General features: G+C 36.2%; 1 protein-coding gene across 1 annotated transcript in view; it reads left to right on the forward strand.

Annotated features, from left to right (window-relative positions):
- TNKS2 (tankyrase 2) overlaps positions 1 to 19457 on the forward strand; it is a 67680-nt gene extending 48223 nt beyond the window's left edge. Inside the window, exons 19-27 of the mRNA XM_033224232.1 lie at positions 1632 to 1884; positions 2804 to 2886; positions 4814 to 4934; positions 8290 to 8387; positions 8852 to 8926; positions 10678 to 10783; positions 12716 to 12902; positions 15404 to 15560; positions 16323 to 19457. Of these exons, the coding sequence (XP_033080123.1) occupies positions 1632 to 1884; positions 2804 to 2886; positions 4814 to 4934; positions 8290 to 8387; positions 8852 to 8926; positions 10678 to 10783; positions 12716 to 12902; positions 15404 to 15560; positions 16323 to 16385 (1143 nt within the window). The 3' untranslated portion in view covers positions 16386 to 19457. The remainder of the gene's footprint in view (positions 1 to 1631; positions 1885 to 2803; positions 2887 to 4813; positions 4935 to 8289; positions 8388 to 8851; positions 8927 to 10677; positions 10784 to 12715; positions 12903 to 15403; positions 15561 to 16322) is intronic.
- The last annotated feature ends 1092 nt before the right edge of the window (positions 19458 to 20549 follow it).

Below are 20549 nucleotides of genomic sequence, written 5' to 3' on the forward strand. Positions count from 1 at the left end.
AGCTAGCTAACAACCCAGCCATATTTACAACATTATCTCTTCAGAGAAATATCTTTCTAGCTCCAAACTACCATAAAAGTGAACATTTGGAATTCATTCCACCCATGTTAGTCGACCAGATATAATTAAGTGACAATGAAGCAAAATGCTCTGGAGAACATACAAGGGCTTTAGAATCAGACATACTGGGCCTAAAATTCCAGCTCCACCATTTAAGTTGTACAATCTTATGAACTGCCTAACCTCCAAAGCTTAGTTACCTCATCTATAAATAGGGGTAAAATATATCTGGTTAGTATGAGAATTAAATGGGGTAATTTACTTAAAGTCTTTGGCATAGTATCAGGTACATAAAAAGCACTCAATAAGTGGTACTATTATTATAAACAAATGTCATTTACAAACTGTGAGTACAGTGGGAATGCATAGACTGGGGGAGGAGAAAGGTGATTACTGGAATAGGCAGAACAAATGACTATGAAACAAGTACTGACTCCTTGCTGAATATTAGTTGAATGTTATGAAAGAATAGTACATATTACCGATTTAACAAATTAATGTACCTATAAATGTGAGGACTTTTTTCCATTCTAGCAGTTTTTTGTTTTTTTTTTTTTTTGAGATGGAAGTCTCACTCTGTCACCCAGAATGTAGTACAGTGGCACAATCTGGGCTCACTGCAACCTCCGCCTCCCAGGTTCAAATGATTGTCCTGCCTCAGCCTCCCAAGTAGCTGGGATTACAGGCATGCGCCACCACACCCAGCTAATAATTTTGTATTTTTAGTAGAGATGGGGTTTCACCTTGTTGGCCAGACTGGCCTCAAACTCCTGACCTCAAGTGATCCGCCTACCTCGGCCTCCCAAAGTGCTGGGATTACAGGCATAAGCCACTGTACCCGGCCCCATTCTAGCAGATTTAATTAAAATGATTATCTTTTCTACCCACCTCCTCTCCAAAAAACTTTCAATTTTGAGGAACAAATACATTGCTGAATATTTTCCAGGAAATACAAACAATTCTGTTTTCTGAAGTTCTGTGTAGGTGGAATTACTTCTTTCAGAATAACTACAATATGACTAAAATCTCTTACCTTCTAAGATTGGTATTTCTGTAATTCATTGTGCTTCTCAGTCACAATATCAAAATTAGGGTTTTGTTCATGCTTTGCCATATTTAGGTTGTATTTTTATAATATGTATTTTGGAAGAGATGTTCTCAGTTATGTCTTATATTTTAATAAGTTTAGCTGGATGCAGGTTGAAGATCCCTTATCGGAAATGCTTAGAACCAGATGTGTTTTCAGCTTTTGGATTTTTTTTTTTTTTTTTGAAATATTATACTCAAGCATTATACTTACTGTTGAGCATCCCCAATCCCAAAATCTGAAATCCAAAATGCTCCAATGAACATGTCCTTTGAGCTTCATGTCAACATTTAAAAGTTTTCAGATTTAGGATGTTGGACCTGTATTAACCTCTTTGCTTCACTTTTTAAAATGAATAATCCGCCATTGTGATAATCCTGGCACAAATTGCTGGGTTTTGTCATATTTTAAAATATATTTCATTAGGTATAATAGCATTTTAAAACTTGCTTATGGCAGATTTTGTCTCTGACACGTACCCTAGGCAGATGATGTCAGCGCTCTTCTGACAGCAGCCATGCCCCCTTCTGCTCTGCCTTCTTGTTACAAGCCTCAAGTGCTCAATGGTGTGAGAAGCCCAGGAGCCACTGCAGATGCTCTCTCTTCAGGTCCATCTAGCCCATCAAGCCTTTCTGCAGCCAGCAGTCTTGACAACTTATCTGGGAGTTTTTCAGAACTGTCTTCAGTAGTTAGTTCAAGTGGAACAGAGGGTGCTTCCGGTTTGGAGAAAAAGGAGGGTGAGACATTCTACAAAAATATCTTTCTAACTGGTATTGTAGCCCCATATTTGACATTTGGGATACTAAAAAGTCATTTTTAACCTTAAATACAAGGTATTAGTATCAAATTAGTTAACATAGCCTTAAAAAGGTTTAGCCTTGTGTTGCTTTCTTCCTTCCAAGGTGAGAGTTGAAGAGTCGTGTGCTACTATCCTACTCTTTATTTATGTATGTATGTATGTATTTATTTATTTTTGAGATGGAGTTTTGCTTTTGTCGCCCAGGCTGGAGTGCAGTGGTATGATCTCGGCTCACTGCAGCCTCTGCCTCAAGGGTTCAAGCGATGTGCCTGCCTCAGCCTCCCGAGTAGCTGAAATTGCAGGCATCCACCACCACGCCCGGCTAATTTTTGTTGTTTTAGTAGAGAGGGGATTTCACCATTTTGGTGAAAGACTGGTCTTGAACTCCTGACCTCAGGTGATGCACCCGCCACGCCTCCCAAAGTGCTGGGATTGTAGGCGTGAGCTACCACCCCTAGCCCTTAATCTACTTTTTAGATGTAAACTTTTTCTGTTAAAATTCATCTCACCTTATGCAATAATGTGGAGCTTGTTTTTATAAACTTTTTTGTGAAGTAGCTTACATCCTGAAAGATAGGAAAACTGGTTTTAAAAATACAGATGCAATTAAAAACAAAGTTTAAAATAAAAATGAGAGTACTGAGACTGCCCCATTGATTAACTTATTTCTAACGTTGAAATTTTATAGCTTTCTCTTGTTTCTTCTTATATCTTAGGTGGCTATTAATATTTGTTTTTGAAACAATAATTATTTTCTTCATATATAGTAACATTACAAGACTTTATTGTTATAGTGATGAATGAAATACATTATTCTGATATGAAATTCCATTTGTTTGGATTTTTTTATTTCCCAGTTCCAGGAGTAGATTTTAGCATAACTCAATTCGTAAGGAATCTTGGACTTGAGCACTTAATGGATATATTTGAGAGAGAACAGGTGAGTAGATGAATCATATTGTTTGGATTAGTGGTTTATGGAAACTCAAGGAAAATTTGGAACATACTTGAAATGAGCTGAACTATGTAAGCTATTGGGGGAGAATGATTTTTAAGAAATGACATCAGTCAGCCTTCTAATTTGGCTTGACCTTGGAACTTGCATTTAGTTTACTAGCACACAATTGACTCGTGTAGTAATGGTAAAATAGCTTTCTTGAATGGGAAGTTTAGTTTATTCAGTTCTTGAAGTAAGTTATCCTTGAGCACTGTCTATTCAGTTATCTCTCTTAAGCCTAACACTTTTCTAGCTGCTATGGGAAGGTATATGAATATGCCAGCCATATCCAGGCTTTTCTAAGCAGTCTCAGTTTAAAGTACTCTGTCAGAATACATTTACCAATTTTTGTTGTTGTTCAGAAAGTAGTGTTACTGTAGATTTACACTCTAAGGGACTTTCAGTGTAGTTTTGGAAGTGGAATAAGAACATATGGCCGGGCGCAGTGGCTAGTGCCTGTAATCCCAGCACTTTGGGAGGCTGAGGTGGGTGGATCACAAGGTCAGGAGTTCAAGACCAGCCTGGCCAAGATGGTGAAACCCCCGTCTCTACTAAAAATACAAAAAAATTAGCCAGGCATGGTGGCGGTTGCCTATAATCCCACCTACTCAGGAGGCTGAGGCAGAGAATTGCTTGAACCCGGGAGGCAGAGGTTGCAGTGAGCCAAGATCACACCACTGCACTCCAGCCTGGGTGACAGAGTGAGACTCTGTCTCAAGGAAGAAAAAAGAACATATGAAAATTCAAATTTTACCATAGATTTTAGAAATTTGCAGAAGGGAGCTGGGCACGGTGGTTCATGCCTATAATCCCAGCATTTTGGGAGACTGAGGCGGGTAGATCACCTGAGTTCAGGAATTTAAGACCAGCCTGGCCAACATAATGAAACCCTGTCCCTACTAAAAATACAAAAAATTAGCCAGGCATGGTGGTAGGCATCTGTAATCCCAGCTACTTGGGAGGCTGAGGCAGGAGAATTGCTTGAACCCGGGAGGCAGAGGTTGCAGTGAGCTGAGATTGCACTTTTACACTCCAGCCTTGGCAACAAGAGTGAAACTCCGTCTCAAAAAACAAAAATGAAATTTGAAGAAGGAAAAGTTTACTGTAAGCTAGGCTCATCAGGGAATGCTTCATGGAACGTGTGTAAGTAAAACAGGATTTTTAAGAATGGCTTCAATTTCATGAAGCCATAGTGTATTACTGTATTAAAGATAAAAGGGGGCCGGGCGCGGTGGCTCAAGCCTGTAATCCCAGCACTTTGGGAGGCCGAGATGGACGGATCACGAGCTCAGGAGACCAAGACCATCCTGGCTAACCCGGTGAAACCTCGTCTCTACTAAAAAATACAAAAAACTAGCCGGGCGAGGTGGCGGGCGCCTGTAGTCCCAGCTACTTGGGAGGCTGAGGCAGGAGAATGGCGTAAACCTGGGAGGTGGAGCTTGCAGTGAGCTGAGATCTGGCCACTGCACTCCAGCCTGGGCGACAGAGCGAGACTCTGTCTCAAAAAAAAAAAAAAAAAAAGATAAAAGGGTTACTTTGAACAGTGATGCACAAGTACCATTTGGCATAGTCCAGACTCAGAAGGAACCATTGAAAGACATTGTACAAATAGGGTTGGACGTAGAGTGATGGTAGAAAAGTATTATGGAAAAGATAAAATAGAATACTTGAATGTGGTTAATTTGAAAGTGCATTTTTGTTTCGCATTTTAGTTCTGCACAGGTTCTTATGCTAAATGGAAATAATATTTTTTGAAATGTTTAAAATAATCTGGAGTAAATGTATGAATCTTATATATTATGAAAACACCAATATATGAATGTCCGCCAAATAAGTAAGCATTCTAAGTAGTTTCCTCCTCTTTTGCAAGATCACTTTGGATGTATTAGTTGAGATGGGACACAAGGAGCTGAAGGAGATTGGAATCAATGCTTACGGACATAGGCACAAACTAATTAAAGGAGTTGAGAGACTTATCTCCGGACAACAAGGTATTTTATTGTAATAATTGCTGTTGTCAGTTTAACAGTTTGCATAAAGGCAACCCTCAGTGTACTAAGTTATAATTTAAAAATATGTGTGAGAGAATCTGTTTAATACGAAGAATACTAATTTAGGATTCAGGAAACTGGGATCAAGTCTTAGCTGTGCTACTAACTTAAACTTACTGAGCTGCTGCTGTTAACGATGTGAACCTAAGTAAAATTTCTGGACCATTCAGAAATTTGGGAATTGTTTTAGCTCCTGAAAATAAGGAAGTTAGTTGAGATTATTTTCTGAAGTTGTTCTAGTTCTAAAATTGTATTATTTTAAAGGTCCAAAACTTAGGTATCTCATTTCTTATGGTAATATAATAGATAATAAGTAAGTGTTCAGGCTAACCCGCAAAGTTCTGTACTAAATCTCTTACATAGATAAATTTGTAAGTGCTTGGGATGAAAATACTCGAAAGCAATAATGTTACAAGTGAGGAAATTGAACAAAACAAAGTTGAATAATATTTTTATTTCTCCTTAATGTTGGTGCTTAAGGAAAATGCAAATTGCATTTATTCAGCAGATGTTAACACTTTATACCAGGTCTGTGTATAAAAAGGTGAATTGTTTTAAGTGTCAAAACCACATTTAACTTCATTGTTCAACTGAGGGAGTGATTTATCCTGGGGTCAATAATATTCAATAATTGAACATCCTGGCTGTACACCTGGGGTTAAAGAGAAACCTCCATCAGTAAAAATGAAAGTATTTTCAGGAAAGAATGCATGCTAGCCAGGATGGGGTCCACCGCTGAAGAAATAAGAGCACCTCTAAAAACATAGATGATTCAAGCTAAGGAATACTTTAAACTGGTATTTTAGAATAAGCTCAGTTAAAGGTAGATGTATTTTACTGCCTGATAGGAACTAGGATAAGATATTTAAAATGCAATATGGTCTTGGCTGTTTCTACTATAGAGGACAAATTTTTATAAGATAAAGAGGAGAGAAAATCCATGATTTCCTGAAATATTAGTATACAATATAATTAGCACTAAAAATGAGGAACTAGAACCCTCAGTTGTAGACCATCATTGTGACTTTACTGGAATAACACTGATCTGGTATGATAACAAATACATTGGAGTACCAGGATAACAAGAGTCTTAGGAAAGAGGCAGGGTAGAAAAGGAAAGCAGGCAGTATTTGTATATTAAACATATCATAGCTATTAGAACTGCACTGAAAAGCTGAAAGGCTCAATGACAGAAATGGATACGTTGCCTCCAAATGGCAGAGGTACTTCCATGCCACGTCTGGTCCTGTAGTCACTCTGATACATCCAGCTCCACTTGGATAGGAACATTCATTCCTATATGAAGGAGAAACGTCATGAGACAAAATGCTGTGTCTGATCTAGCATATCAGGGTCACTTTCCTACATAAAATTACCATCTTCCTTATGTTCTTTCAAAGTCAAGATTCTTTTTTGTTCCCCCAATCTGATGTTAGTCAACAGGGATTCCATACTTACACCTGATTTGCAAAGTGGAACTGGTAGCTGCCTATGATGATTTTCTAACACACTTATCATACTGACTTAACAGCCTTACCTATTATTCCGTGCATCAAGTCAATAGATGACTAGTACCATACTGATCTTGCAGTATTGATAAACATCTTCTTGTATATGTTGCAGATGCCTCAGTCAAGCATTTGTCACAGTCTTTATTCTATAAAATGCTCTCCATATGCTCTTCATAATCCGTAAAGATTATTGCAATTCAGCCACTTCTATAAGTGTTTATTAGCATTGGCATGTTGGTAGTAGTCCTGTTCTTCAGATCATAGCTTAGAATCAGAATAGTGCTCTTCGTCTCCAGAGGCAGACTTCCATGCACTAACCCAGCAGTAAAGGATTTGGCCCCTACATGGGAAAACAGCAGTGTTGGAGATATTGTTGTAGAGATTAAAGGAGAGAGTTGTGCTACAAATACACCAAAGGAATTAGAAAATTCTGTGTAAAATTCTGTTAAAAACTTTTATGAAAGTAAAGATACAAAAATAGATATGATTATCTTGATCATTGACATTTGGAAAACACAAATTCATTGCGGAGATAAACAATATCTTATGGGACAGAATATACATTCAATAGGTGGTAGACTATGGATTTCTCCTTCTGGGGTGATTTAAAATTACCTGAGGCTATGCAAGTTTCTGTCATTATTCTTCCTCATATTTACAAAGAAGAAAGAGATTAAATGTTGAAAAGACTGCATAGTTAGTAAAGAAAGTAATTTGAAGAAGAAAATGTGTTACAAACTCATTAAGAATAGGAGATAAAGCAGAGAAAGATTTTCTGAAATATTTCCACAAAACGCTTTATAACTTGTCAGGTCAAAAAGTAGTAGTCTAAATGCATTGTGGTGTGTGTACTGGTTTTGATCCTAGAACCAAAAAAGGGACATTAGTGGGTAAAACTAGTGAAAAAATGATGTCAATAATTTAGTTAATAAGTGTTTGTTTGTTTGTTTTGAGATGGAGTCTTGCTCTGTTGCCCAGACAGTAGTGCAGTGGCAGGATCTCAGCTCACTGCAAGCTCCGCCTCCCGGGTTCACACCATTCTCCTGCCTCAGCCTTCTGAGTAGCTGGGACTACAGGTGCCTGCCACCACACCCGGCTATTTTTTTGTATTTTTAATAGAGACAGGGTTTCACCGGGTTAGATAGGATGGTCTCGATCTCCTGAACTCGTGATCCGCCCGCCTCGACCTCCCAAAGTGCTGGGATTACAGGCGTGAACCACCGCGCCCGGCCTAGTTAATAAGTTTTGACAAATGTGCTATGGTTATATAAAATGGTAACATAAGGGGAAAGTGGGTAAAGGGGACATAGGAACTCTGTACTTTCAGCATTTCTAAATATCTAAATTATCACAATATAAAAAGTTTTTTAAAATTGATAGTAAGCGGCTGGGTGCAGTGGCTCACACCTGTAAATCCCAGCACTTTGGGAGGCTGAGGTGGGCGGATCACCTCAGGTCGGGAGTTCAAGACCAGCCTGACCAACATGGAGAAACTCCGTCTCTACTAAAAATATAAAATTATCCAGTTGTGGTGGTGAATGCCTGTAATCTCAGCTACTCAGGAGGCTAAGGCAAGAAAATCACTTGAACCCAGGAGGCGGAGGTTGTGGTGAGCCAAGATCGCACCAGCCTAGCCTGGGCAACAAGAGCGAAACTCCATCTCAAAAAAAAGTTTAAAAAAAAAATTGGTAGTAAGCATCAGAAAAATTAGGTAGTTATTTTTGGTTTTGATGTTCATTGTTTATTGGCAATTTATTTTTCTACCTTCAAATTTTGTTTCATAGGTCTTAACCCATATTTAACTTTGAACACCTCTGGTAGTGGTACAATTCTCATAGATCTGTCTCCTGATGACAAAGAGTTTCAGTCTGTGGAGGAAGAGGTATGTTCATATACCTTCAATAGTAGGTTGGCCTTTTGTATTTAGTTCACTTTGTATCCTCTTGTTTCTTTTTCTTCCTTTAGTTTGCATTATATAATTTTCACCTATAAATACTGTTTTCAAGCTGATTATCTAATAACTGTCTCTAGAAAATATTACTCATAAATTTATAAGACTCATATTCTTTGTTTTTGTGTTTGTTTTTGTTTTTGTATTTTTTGTAGAGACAGGGTTTCACCGTGTTGCCCAGGCTGGTCTCAAACTCCTGAGCTCAGGCAGTCCACCTGCCTCGGCCTCCCAAAGTGGGGCACCATGCCCAGCCCTCATATTCTTTGAATAACAAAAATATTACAACCTGTTTTGTATTCTCAAAAGTAGAATCAGATGAGTCAAGAACCATGTTCCCCAAATCAGAAAATACACAAATGCTAATGCACATATATTTCAAACCATTTTTCTGACAGATGCAAAGTACAGTTCGAGAGCACAGAGATGGAGGTCATGCAGGTGGAATCTTCAACAGATATAATATTCTCAAGGTAATAAATTAGTGAAAGCAAAGTTTTCTGAGACCATAGTTTTCAAAGCCTGAAGCCATAAGTAACTTTCATAAGAATATAATCTAGCTAGCCTGGTAAGTCCTTGACTTGGCATCAGAGACTATTTTGAGGAAGAAGATACCCTCGGAAGGTTAATATTCTCCAAATCCCTGTGCTATTTTTAATAACTGATAATAATTCAATTCTTGTTGAACATATTCAAGTGTATGGGTTATGCTTTATCTTGGGGTAATGCTAAATACTATAGGTTTAAGACTTTATATAAAGTACTGTTAAAGTACTCTATTGTAGCAAAGCTGAATTTTTTTTGTGGCAGATACCATCTTTATAGTCATACAATGCTTATTTTTGTATCCTGATTGACTACAGGTTTCTGAAAGTCCCCAAATATATTACCTTTTTATAAATTTTAATAGTACTCTCTTCATCTTTTCCAAAAAATATATATTTTTAAAATGTTTTGAGTCATTTGGTGACTGTCCTGTCTTACTGATTTCAGTTACTCTTCTTAGGAACTTTTTCAACATTATGTTTTTCTTGAACTATAGTAATCAAAACTGCACACCATACTTCATGCATAATGAATTTGTATTAACTACATTGATGCAGTATATTCCTAATAATTGTAAAAATAAGACAAAGTTAGAATGAAAATGTGGCAAATACCTTTCTAATATACAAATGTTAAACTGAACAGTATCAAATCTTTCAGCTGTATTGTATTACTGTTTCATAATATACTATGAGTATAATATTTAATCAGAGAAATACGTGCCTACTACAGGTACATTTCAGTCAAGTCTGCTTTGTCTACAGGCGTTAACAAAACGTGTGGAGTTTTGTTAGGAGTGAGAACAGGAGAGAGATTGTGTGTTTGATTTCTAAAGTAGTTGGATTTGAGAAAGATACACTGTTTTCTTCCTCTAACAAAGGTATTTTCATGCAGTGTTTAATGAAAATTTTTTCAGTGATGAAACAGGGTTTTGTTGTTGTTGTTGTTACTTTTTAGTGCATAAATGAGATCTATTTGTGACAGTTATGGTCCTTGATTACATCTGTGGTAATATTTTGCGTTATTTGAGCCAAGACTAACACCATCAGCTTCCAGGTATGCTCTAGGAACCAGCAGGGGGCTGTAGCACCTTTAAACACAGCTAAGAAACGACGCTGGTATTGTGAATTTTTTTCCTAGAAATACCCCTAATGAGACTGACATCCACCTTAAAATCTTTTGCAGACAAAAATTTTCAGAATTAGAAGGTCGAGGAAGTAATTGTGTGTGTGTTGGGGGCTGGGGGACACTATTTCAAATATTCTTAATTTTAAACATATTAATATGGCACTCTGAGACAGATACATTGGGGGAAAAAGAATATTCAAAATTTCTAGTACTTAACACAGGAAAAACTTGACATGTCTGATTTGGAGGTGTTTTTGTAATAGTTTTAAGTTAATGAGAATGGAAGTGTTTTAATAAATTAACGGTATTCCTGACCTTCACATATGGCCTTTTTTTTCTTTGAATTTTTTTAATCTTCAAAATGTAGCTATACTTCCAACTTTATGGTTGGGACAGAGTATTTTTAGTTGATTAAAATAACACATTTTATATTTCAGAGGAAAGTTTTGCCTACCTTCTAGCTAAATGTATGGCCCATCTTTGGTTTAGATGAAGAAGTCATCAGTAAGTAATACTTAAAGATTTGGTTTTTCTGGTTTATTCTTTATAGATTCAGAAGGTTTGTAACAAGAAACTATGGGAAAGATATACTCACCGGAGAAAAGAAGTTTCTGAAGAAAACCACAACCATGCCAATGAACGAATGCTATTTCATGGTAAGATTCCTCCCTACCGACTCTACCACTGTTCTCCACATTAGGATAGTTTTTTTTTGTTCAGATATGAAATAATAATAAGCCTGTATATTCTTTGTGTCATTCTTTTATAATAAACCTAGTATTTCTGTAACTTTTACATTTATGTTTCCAACTTCTTTTGAATTTGTGTATTTTATAATGGATTGTTTTTAAATAAGATTACCACAATAAAAAATAGAAATGAGAGTGTTGACTATCTTTTCCTTTTTTCTTTAAATAGTAAATTTTGCTTATGGTCACGCAAAGAAATTTTGTGTTTTACTTTTAACTAGTTGATTGAATTAAAAATAAGACCTGGGAATCACCTCAGAAGAAGATATACATCCTATTCTGATTTTGATTCTAAGTATCAAACCCACACAATTTGACAAACAGCCATTGTTATTGAACCTGAAGAGTTTCTGATGACTGTAGAATTGAAACCATAGAATTAAATTGAAAGCACAATTACTTATTCTTCTTGGAATTTTCTACTTTTTTGTATTATAAGCTGGCAGGTGTTGGTTAGTCTTTCAAATTTTAGCGAAGTTAAATATATTAATGTAGTATTTATGAGGTCTTCAAGTACATTACCCATAGTAGTTCCAGTCTATTTCTTCATTTGTCCTTGATTGCAGAAAAAATTTAGAGACCTGTAAAGTTCTTTAAAACACAGTAAATTTCATAATACCCTGGGAGAATGGCTGTAATAGAATGGATTCATGTGCAGTATCTAAACATGTTGAACTCCTTATTCCAAAACCCTAAATAATTATCATGATAATCTCTTGACACAGAGCATATTTATTACCTGTTAACGTGATGGTTATAATGTGGTTTTTCTAATTTGTAATATAAATAATTTTGGTTTTCCCAAGTTAATTCAAAAAGTGATTCTATTCATCTGTATTTCTGTAAAGTAGAATTCAGTATATTTTCCTGTCTCTCTGTGGACAGGGAACATGATCTTGATAAATGAATTAGCTGTGGTTTCTTGACTTTTTCCATCCGTCACTCTATTCCACTCCCAAGGAAAGAGGAAAGGGAAGTCAATATGCAGGGGGTGAGGGAAAGCACCACATTTGCAGATAGAATCTTGTATCGCAATTGATGAAAGGCAGAAGTGGAAGGCTAGAAGAGAAGAGGTATAAGAAGGAGAATAAGAATGTGAAAATGGGGCCAGGTGCGGTGGCTCACACCTGTAATCCCAGCACTTTGGGAGGCCGAGGTGGGTGGATCACCTGAGGTCAAGAGTTTGAGACCAGCCTGACCAATATGTTGAAACCCCGTCTCTACTAAAAATACAAAAATTAGCCAGGTGTGGTGGTGTGCACCTATAGTCCCAGCTACTCAGGAGGCTGAGACAAGAGAATTGCTTGAACCCGGGAGGCAGAGGTTGCAGTGAGCCAAGATCATGCCACTACACTCCAGCCTGGGCCACAGAGCGAGACTCCATCTCAAAAAAAAAAAAAAAGAATGTGAAAGTCTACTTGAGCCACTTGATATCTAAAAACAAACCACACAGGCATAGGCATCATTCTAAGACCTAATTGCATTTAGCTTTGCTATCTAAAGTGAATTATGAGGCTCTTGGTGTTGGATTTTTATGGATTTGCAGTCTGGCATTTGGTAACTCTTACATTGATATTTCAAGTAATCTGTTTTTCTAATTCAATCTGTGTCCTTATTTTAGCACATGACCCAGCACTCTATTAGAAACATTAGTTGATGTTAGCAGTTCTTTATTCTAAAATAGTAAGCTGGCTGACAGATAACTTGTTACCCTTTTTCATTTTGGCTTTATTATGGTGGGGCTGTATATTTAAGAATTCAATTTCTAAGAAACTAGTTTTTTACTTTTTCTTCTAAGATAAATTTTAAATTGTTGTTAACCATCTATATGTGTTTCAGGGTCTCCTTTTGTGAATGCAATTATCCACAAAGGCTTTGATGAAAGGCATGCGTACATAGGTGGCATGTTTGGAGCTGGCATTTATTTTGCTGAAAACTCTTCCAAAAGCAATCAATATGTATATGGAATTGGAGGTGGTACTGGGTGTCCAGTTCACAAAGACAGATCTTGTTACATTTGCCACAGGTAAGAGATCTCTTGTTCTCATTTATTTTGGTAATAATCAGATAAGAACTAGTTACATTTTTGAGGGCAAAGCATTATGTTGGACAGCCTTAGAAATGCAAGCTAAGCATGTTTTTTGTTGTTGTTGTTGTTTTATTATACTTTCTAGGGTACATGTGCACAGTGTGCAGGTTTGTTACATATGTATACATGTGCCATGTTGGTGTGCTGCACCCATTCACTCGTCATTTACATTAGGTATATCTCCTAATGCTATCCCACCCCCGCTAGGCATGTTTTAGATTGCTTTTGGCCCTCTCACCGATCATAATAATAGCTAATATGTATTAAATGATCCGTATGGGCCAATTATAATTTAAGCACTTGACCTGGTTGACTAATCATTAGACTATCTGGTGCCTTAAAGCATGCTGAGTAGAAAGTAACATTAGGCATGAAAGAGGCTTTACTGTGTAGCCCTTGAGTATTGTAGGACTCTGTGGACTCTTTAAAAATCTAGTATTCAAATGCTAAAATGGCATTATTTGTCAAGTCTTAATTATTTGATGGCAGTGCCTGAGCCTCTCTTCCACTCTGATACGATCCTAATCCTCAATTTGCAATACTACTATAAGAACTTAAAATTAAAACATTGATCCTTTTTGAAAGGAAATAATAATCAAATAACTACTTTGCACTTTTTTTTCCACTTTTAATTACCTGTTCTAACTCACTTGTTAAAAATTATTTAAGTAACTTGTCCCTAACTTATAAAATCCTTATAGGCAAAAAGTTATGCCATTTGAAAAATCCAGTAAGATTAATTCCTGAGATTTATTCAACAGGGCACTGCTTATTGAATATATAGAGCAGTAGTTTATCAAGCATTAGCATGCATATAATCACCTAGATGGCTTGTTTAAATCACAGATTCTTAGGCTCTGCCTTCTCAGTTGCTGATTTAGTAGATCTGGAGTGGGGCTCTAGAATTTGAGTTTCTACCAGGTTCCCAGATGTGACGCTGTATTTCTGGCCACTGATCTAGAAAAAACCCTTAGAGCAGTATTTTGCACTTTGGCAGCACATTGGAATCATCCAGGGAATATTAAAAAACTATTAATGCTTGTGTGCCACCCTCACAGAATCTCATTTAATTAGTCTGGGGCATGATCTGGATATTAGAATTTTTTAAAGCTTCCCAGCTGATTTCAAAGGACTTCCGAGCTGAAGAATTGCAGTCATGGAGGGAAACAGTTTCTTTCTTTGTGTTTGTTTTGTTCTTACTGTTATCCCTCTAAATTTAGGACTGCATAGGTAGTACACAGTAGGCCATCCTATGTATGATGTCCCACTCACTTCTATTTTAGATCATAAATTGGAGTGGTTAGGAGGCATGTAATTTCCTGAGATTTTGTAAATTTGAACACTGCTGTTTTTATTTGTCATATATGGTCTGAAGGCTAAATAGTTCTAATTATTAGTAATAAGCAACATTCTAATACCTCCCTCTTCTTTGGAAGATAGAACCATCAACTGGTCTACTGACATCTCCTGTTATCTTCTAAAAGGAAACAGTAACATTAATACTAAAAGGTTGTTTTAAGAAAGGCCAATCACATGCCTGAGAGGAGTGGGAGGATAATCTTCTGAAACCGGTGGTGAGGAGAGACCTATCTAAGGAAGTAACATTTCAGGGGAAGTCTGAAAATTGAGTGTGTATCAGCCAGTGGAAGAGTGGTAAAATAGATCCCATTCCAGTAATGGAGAAAATTATATGGATGGGGGAACCATTAATAAGGGAAGTTTGGCCCTTGTGAAGAGAAGAAAACTAATGTGCATGGGGCAGAATGAACATAAAATGAGATTCAAGAAATTGGAGCCATTGTACAGAATTTGGATTTTCTCCCAAGTACAGTGAGCAGCCTCTAAAAGGTTTTAAGCAGAAAAGTGACTTGATCTAATTTTTGTTTGTTTTAATTACTTGGATGGGAAAGGTTTGGACAGGACTTAGAGAAGAAACAGGAAGACTGGTTTAGAAAGCCATTGTGTGATAGTCCAGGTGAAAATTTCAGTGATTTGACTTAATAGTGACAGTAGAATTAAGAAGAGTAAATGGATTTCAAATGTATTTTGAAGGTAAAAATCAACTGGACTTAATTAGATATGTGTCCAACTTTGCAAGCCACTTGATGGAAGACCCTTAAACTTTCTCCTTCCCACTTTGTCATTGACTTGTGTTTTTTGCTGAGACACAAACAAGGTGGTAGAGTCTGCATCTCTATAAGGTTATTACCTTTTTCAGGTTTTATAGTTAAAATAAGGAGTAACTAAATTGACAGATTATTTCATTAATAAGAGTAATAGAAGACATTCTTAAAAAGTTCTTTTAGGGGTAAAATGATAAAAACAATTATAAGTATTTATGTATAAATAAATTTGTAAAACTTATGCCGTGTCCACACATTGTCATATTTATGTGTCAAGTTTGCCTTCAGGGTGATCTTTTCCTTTTCATTTTATAGGCAGCTGCTCTTTTGCCGGGTAACCTTGGGAAAGTCTTTCCTGCAGTTCAGTGCAATGAAAATGGCACATTCTCCTCCAGGTCATCACTCAGTCACTGGTCGGCCCAGTGTAAACGGCCTAGCATTAGCTGAATATGTTATTTACAGAGGAGAACAGGTAATGCAGTTTTATTTGTTCATCTTCAAAAATGCTAGAGAGGCATACTTTAACTTTTTACCAATCTCTTGAATTGAGAAGACATACTACCTTAGCTGGATTTTTTAAAATTTTTATTTGGAAATAATTCAGATTTGGAAAGTTACAGAAATAGTGAAGAGAATTCCCTTATAACCTTTACCTAGATTTCCTAAATGTTAATATTTTGTTCTCTTTTTTCTCTTTTATCATTCTCTCCTTCCTGCCTTGCGTGTGTGTTTGTACATATTTTTTTGTGAACTGTTTGAGAGTAAGTTGCAGGACATGTCCCTTTACCATTAACTATTTCAATTATAAATTTCCTAAAAACAAGAAGACTTTATTCAAATTTTGTCAATTGTTCTGGATTTTTTTTAGCTCTTCTAAATGATTGAAATCTTGTATTTAACAGCCTGTCTGTAGCAAAGAAGTATGTAATTGTGTTTTGCGCTCAGTAAAAGCCAAAAGTAGTTCTAGAGCAGTGTTGTGAACTGGGGGTAGATATTGGAATCACCTCAGTTACTAAAATCAGACATGAACTTAGTATCCATCCTAGACTTGCTGATTGAGAATCTAAAGAACTGTAGTCAGGGTAAAGATGTTTTGAGAAAATGTCCCTAGATGATTCTGATCTACAACACTAATTTAGAACCTCCTCCCTAAGACTAGGAATACTTACGGAATCTCTATTTATCGTTAAGGAAAATTTGTGGACCATTATTTGAGTTTGTCTTTCTCTTCCAGGCTTATCCTGAGTATTTAATTACTTACCAGATTATGAGGCCTGAAGGTATGGTTGATGGATAAATAGTTATTTTAAGAAACTAATTCCACTGAACCTAAAATCATCAAAGCAGCAGTGGCCTCTACCTTTTACTCCTTTGCTGAAAAAAAATCTTGCCCACAGGCCTGTGGCAAAAGGATACAAATGTGAACGAAGTTTAACATTCTGACTTGATAAAGCTTTAATAATGTACAGTGTTTTCTAAATATTTCCTGTTTTTTCAGCACTTTAACAGATGCCATTCCAGGTTAAACTGGGTTTGTCTGTACTAAATTATAAACAGAGTTAACTTGAACCTTTGATATGTTATGCATTGATTCTAACAAACTGTAATGCCCTCAACAGAACTCATTTTACTGATACAATACTGTGTTCTTTAAAACACAGCATTTACACTGAATACAATTTCATTTGTAAAACTGTAAATAAGAGCTTTTGTACTAGCCCAATATTTATTTACATTGCTTTGTAATATAAATCTGTTTTAGAATGGCAGCGGTTTACAAAATTTTTTTCATATGTATCATTCATCTGTACTTCATCTTACATCGTCATGATTGAGTGATCTTTACATTTGATTCCAGAGGCTATGTTGAGTTGTTAGTTGGGAAAGATTGAGGTATCAGATTTAATTTGCTGATGGGAGCCTTTACCTGTCACTAGAAATCTTTCTCATTTAAGAACTTATGAATATGCTGAAGATTTAATTTGTGATACCTTTGTATGTATAAGACACATTCCAAAGAGCTCTAACTATGGCAGGTCCTGATTACTAAAGAAGCTTCTTTACTGGCCTCAATTTCTAGCTCTCATGTTGGAAAATTTTCTAAAGTCATTCTGTGAAAATTAGAGCAAAGTGCTCCTGTTTTTTAGAGAAACTGAATCTTGCTGTTGAACAATTACTGTGTTCTTTTCATGGAACGTAAGTAGGATGCTACATTTCCAGGGTGGGAAGGGTAATCCTAAATCATTTCCCAATCTATTCTAATTACCTTAAATCTAAAAGGGGGAAAAAATCACAAACAGGACTGGGTAGTTTTTTATCCTGAGTATTTTTTTTCCGGTTCTTTTTACTTGGTTTTATTGCTGTGTTTGTAGCCAATCTATACATCATGGGTAAACTTAACCTAGAACTATAAAATGTACTTGTCTCAGTCCCTTCCAGGCCTCCTGAATGGGCAAGTGCAGTGAAACAGGTGCTTCTTGCTCCTGGGTTTTCTCTCCATGATATTATGCCCAACTGGAAATATGCTCACTTTGTGCACCATATGGTGACCAGGCCTGTGTTCAGTTTGGCAGCTATAGAAGGAAATGCTGTCCCATAAAATGCCATTCCTATTTTTCTAATATAAAACTGTTTTCCAGGAAGCATGCTTAAGCATCTTGTTACAGAGACATACGTCCATTACGGCTTGGCAGTCTCTTTTACTTGTTGACTCTAGCTCCCTTCAAAGTCAAGGAAAGATCTTTACTCACTTAATGAGAACATTCTCCATCACTCTCTGTACCAGTTCACCTTTATTTTACATTTTATTCAGTCTGTAAATTAACTGGCCCTTTGCAGTAACTTGTACATAAAGTGCTAGAAAATCATGTTCCTTGTCCTGAATAAGAGTTGATCAGAGTAAATGCATTTCTGGAGTTGTTTCTGTGATGTAAATTATGATCGTTATTTAAGAAGTCAAATCCTGGCCTTGAAGTGCTTTTTATACAGCTCTCTAATAATTATAAATATCCTAAAGTCATTTCTTGGAACACAAGCGGAGTATGCCAAATTTTATATGAATTTTTCAGATTATCTAAGCTTCCAGGTTTTATAATTAGAAGATAATGAGAGAATTAATGGGGTTTATATTTACCTTATCTCGCAACTATGTAGCCCATATTACTCACCCTATGAGTGAATCTGAAATTGCTTTTCATGTGAAATCATTGTGGTCTGTGAGTTTACAATATTGCAAACTGTGTTATTTCATCTAATCAATTGCTTAATGAGTGTGTTTTTCCATGAATGAATATACCGTGGTTCATATGTTAGCATGGCAGTATTTTCAGATAGCTTTTTGTTTGTTGGGAAGTTGGGGTTTTGGGGGGAGGGGGCGTATTAGTACGTTGCATGAAATAGCTTACTTTATGATGATGGAATTGCTTTTTCTTTTGTCTTGTGTTTTTTTTTTTTTGAAGTGAAATTTAACTTTTTGTGCAAGTAGTACTATTATACCCATCTTCAATGTCATACTTGTATTGTATCACATTCCATACCCTCATTTAATTCTTAATAAAACTGTTCACTTGTTTTTCTGGGTAGCATGGTAATTACTGGAATAGTATAAATGTGTTGAATGGTCTTTGAGAAAATGAATTAAGATTACAATAAACCACAATTGCAGGAAAACAATGTAGTTCTGAGTCTAATAGTGATAAATAATGCAGTTTGAAGTTTGAAATACTGAATATTGTAGCTGTACTTGCTCATTAAAATGAAAGTAGCTGTGAGATACTTTCAACATTTAGTCTATTCAGCACAACTTTGGTAAACCTTAAAGCTCATTCCTGGGAAATTAATCTTCTTAACTTATAAAAAGGAATATATTTTTATTTCTGTGTCATATGAAAACATTCTTATAAGTTTCCAAATCTCAAAGTTAGTGGTATTTATTGCTATTAAAAGAAAGTATAATCACATGTGTATATTAGACTTCAGTATGTTAATTTCCTTGTGTGTGATCAATTCCCTGCTTTCTGTAAGAAGAGAATGATGGTGCAGATAATTCTTAAGTCTTTTGGCTTTTAAATACATTTCAGCAGCTCTGTGTGTCTGCTTCATTTAGGGTAATATGGAAGGTATTTGCTGCTGTTTCAAGTATGCATGCCAGTCTCAGGTGTTTATTGTGATCCAGTTGTTTGCAGGTTGATGAGCCAAGGAAACATGCAAATTTCCCAGAGCTCTTACGATCAGTACTCCTGACTGTGCCTTTACCTGCTGCCCTGTCCTATTACAGGACTAGAGTGACAGAGGAACCAAGTATAGTGGTGGTACTCATTTTTCACCAGAACTGTCAGACTTCTATAAAATTAAATTGTAATATGCCTTTCCCTGTCTCCTGTGTCTCCACACCTCCTACCCTTTTCTGCTGACTAGTTTAGACAGCCTATGACCTAAAATACTTAATTACTGCTCTTCACATAAAGCCATTATTATTAGCAGTGTTGTCTCCACCTTGTCACCCACCCACAGTTGTCATTTCCGTAACACAAATATATGAAGAGCCCCTCAAAGAAGTATGCCCATTTACTATAAAGCAGCGCTTTACAAAGGTGTGATCTGCAGATGGGATTGGTCTGCAAATTGATATTGTTACCAGCCCATGGAGATATGAATACAAAAAGTAAGGGTAAATTTTTAAAAACTTTTGTAGCAAGACATTGCTGTAGTATTTTTTTTTTCTTATTTTTCATTGAAATATTGACTTGCAATGGATTGGAAACTTAGAAAGAAACTGATCCTTCACAGATAATTTGAAAGGTTTCACATCTGCTTTGTATACCAGTAGACGTAGCACCTAGCATATCTGGCACATAGTGTTCCTCAGTAAATTTTTTGTTAGGTGAATAAATAGTGATTAAGTGATCAGGCTGTAGGGTCAGATGTATATGGATTTTAATTTTTATTCTACCCCTCACCATATGTGTGATCTTGAACAAATTATGTAACCTTTTAAGATTTTTATAACACTTTATAAGGTTGTTGAGCGTAATAAATGATTTTCTATCTATGCTACTAAGCATTGTACTTGCCAATAACTGGTTATTATAATTAATATTATTTCTCTGAATACTCCAGAATTAGTGGCTTGAGTTTTCCCACTTGTCACGGAAACATAGAGCATAGAATTTTAAAACTGCAAGATGTATTAGCTACTAATTCCTTTATTCTAATGAAATCTTAAGAAGCTCAAAATGTATATAAATCCCTAACCCACGGGGATCTCAGTTTAAAAATTACTGATATGGGTATGTACACAGACAGACATACCCATAATGCAGTCTGCATCATATTTGCCTAGAAGAAACGAGCTTCACTCAGATGAACTCATCAACAATCCAAAACAGTGCATTGTGAGCACAAATCAGTAGACACAATCTTGGAGGATTAGCACCCCCCACAAAGTAGTAAATATTGTTTA

Source organism: Trachypithecus francoisi, unplaced genomic scaffold, assembly GCF_009764315.1.
Source record: "Trachypithecus francoisi isolate TF-2019V2 unplaced genomic scaffold, Tfra_2.0 Contig01436, whole genome shotgun sequence".
Classification (NCBI taxonomy): domain Eukaryota; kingdom Metazoa; phylum Chordata; class Mammalia; order Primates; family Cercopithecidae; genus Trachypithecus; species Trachypithecus francoisi.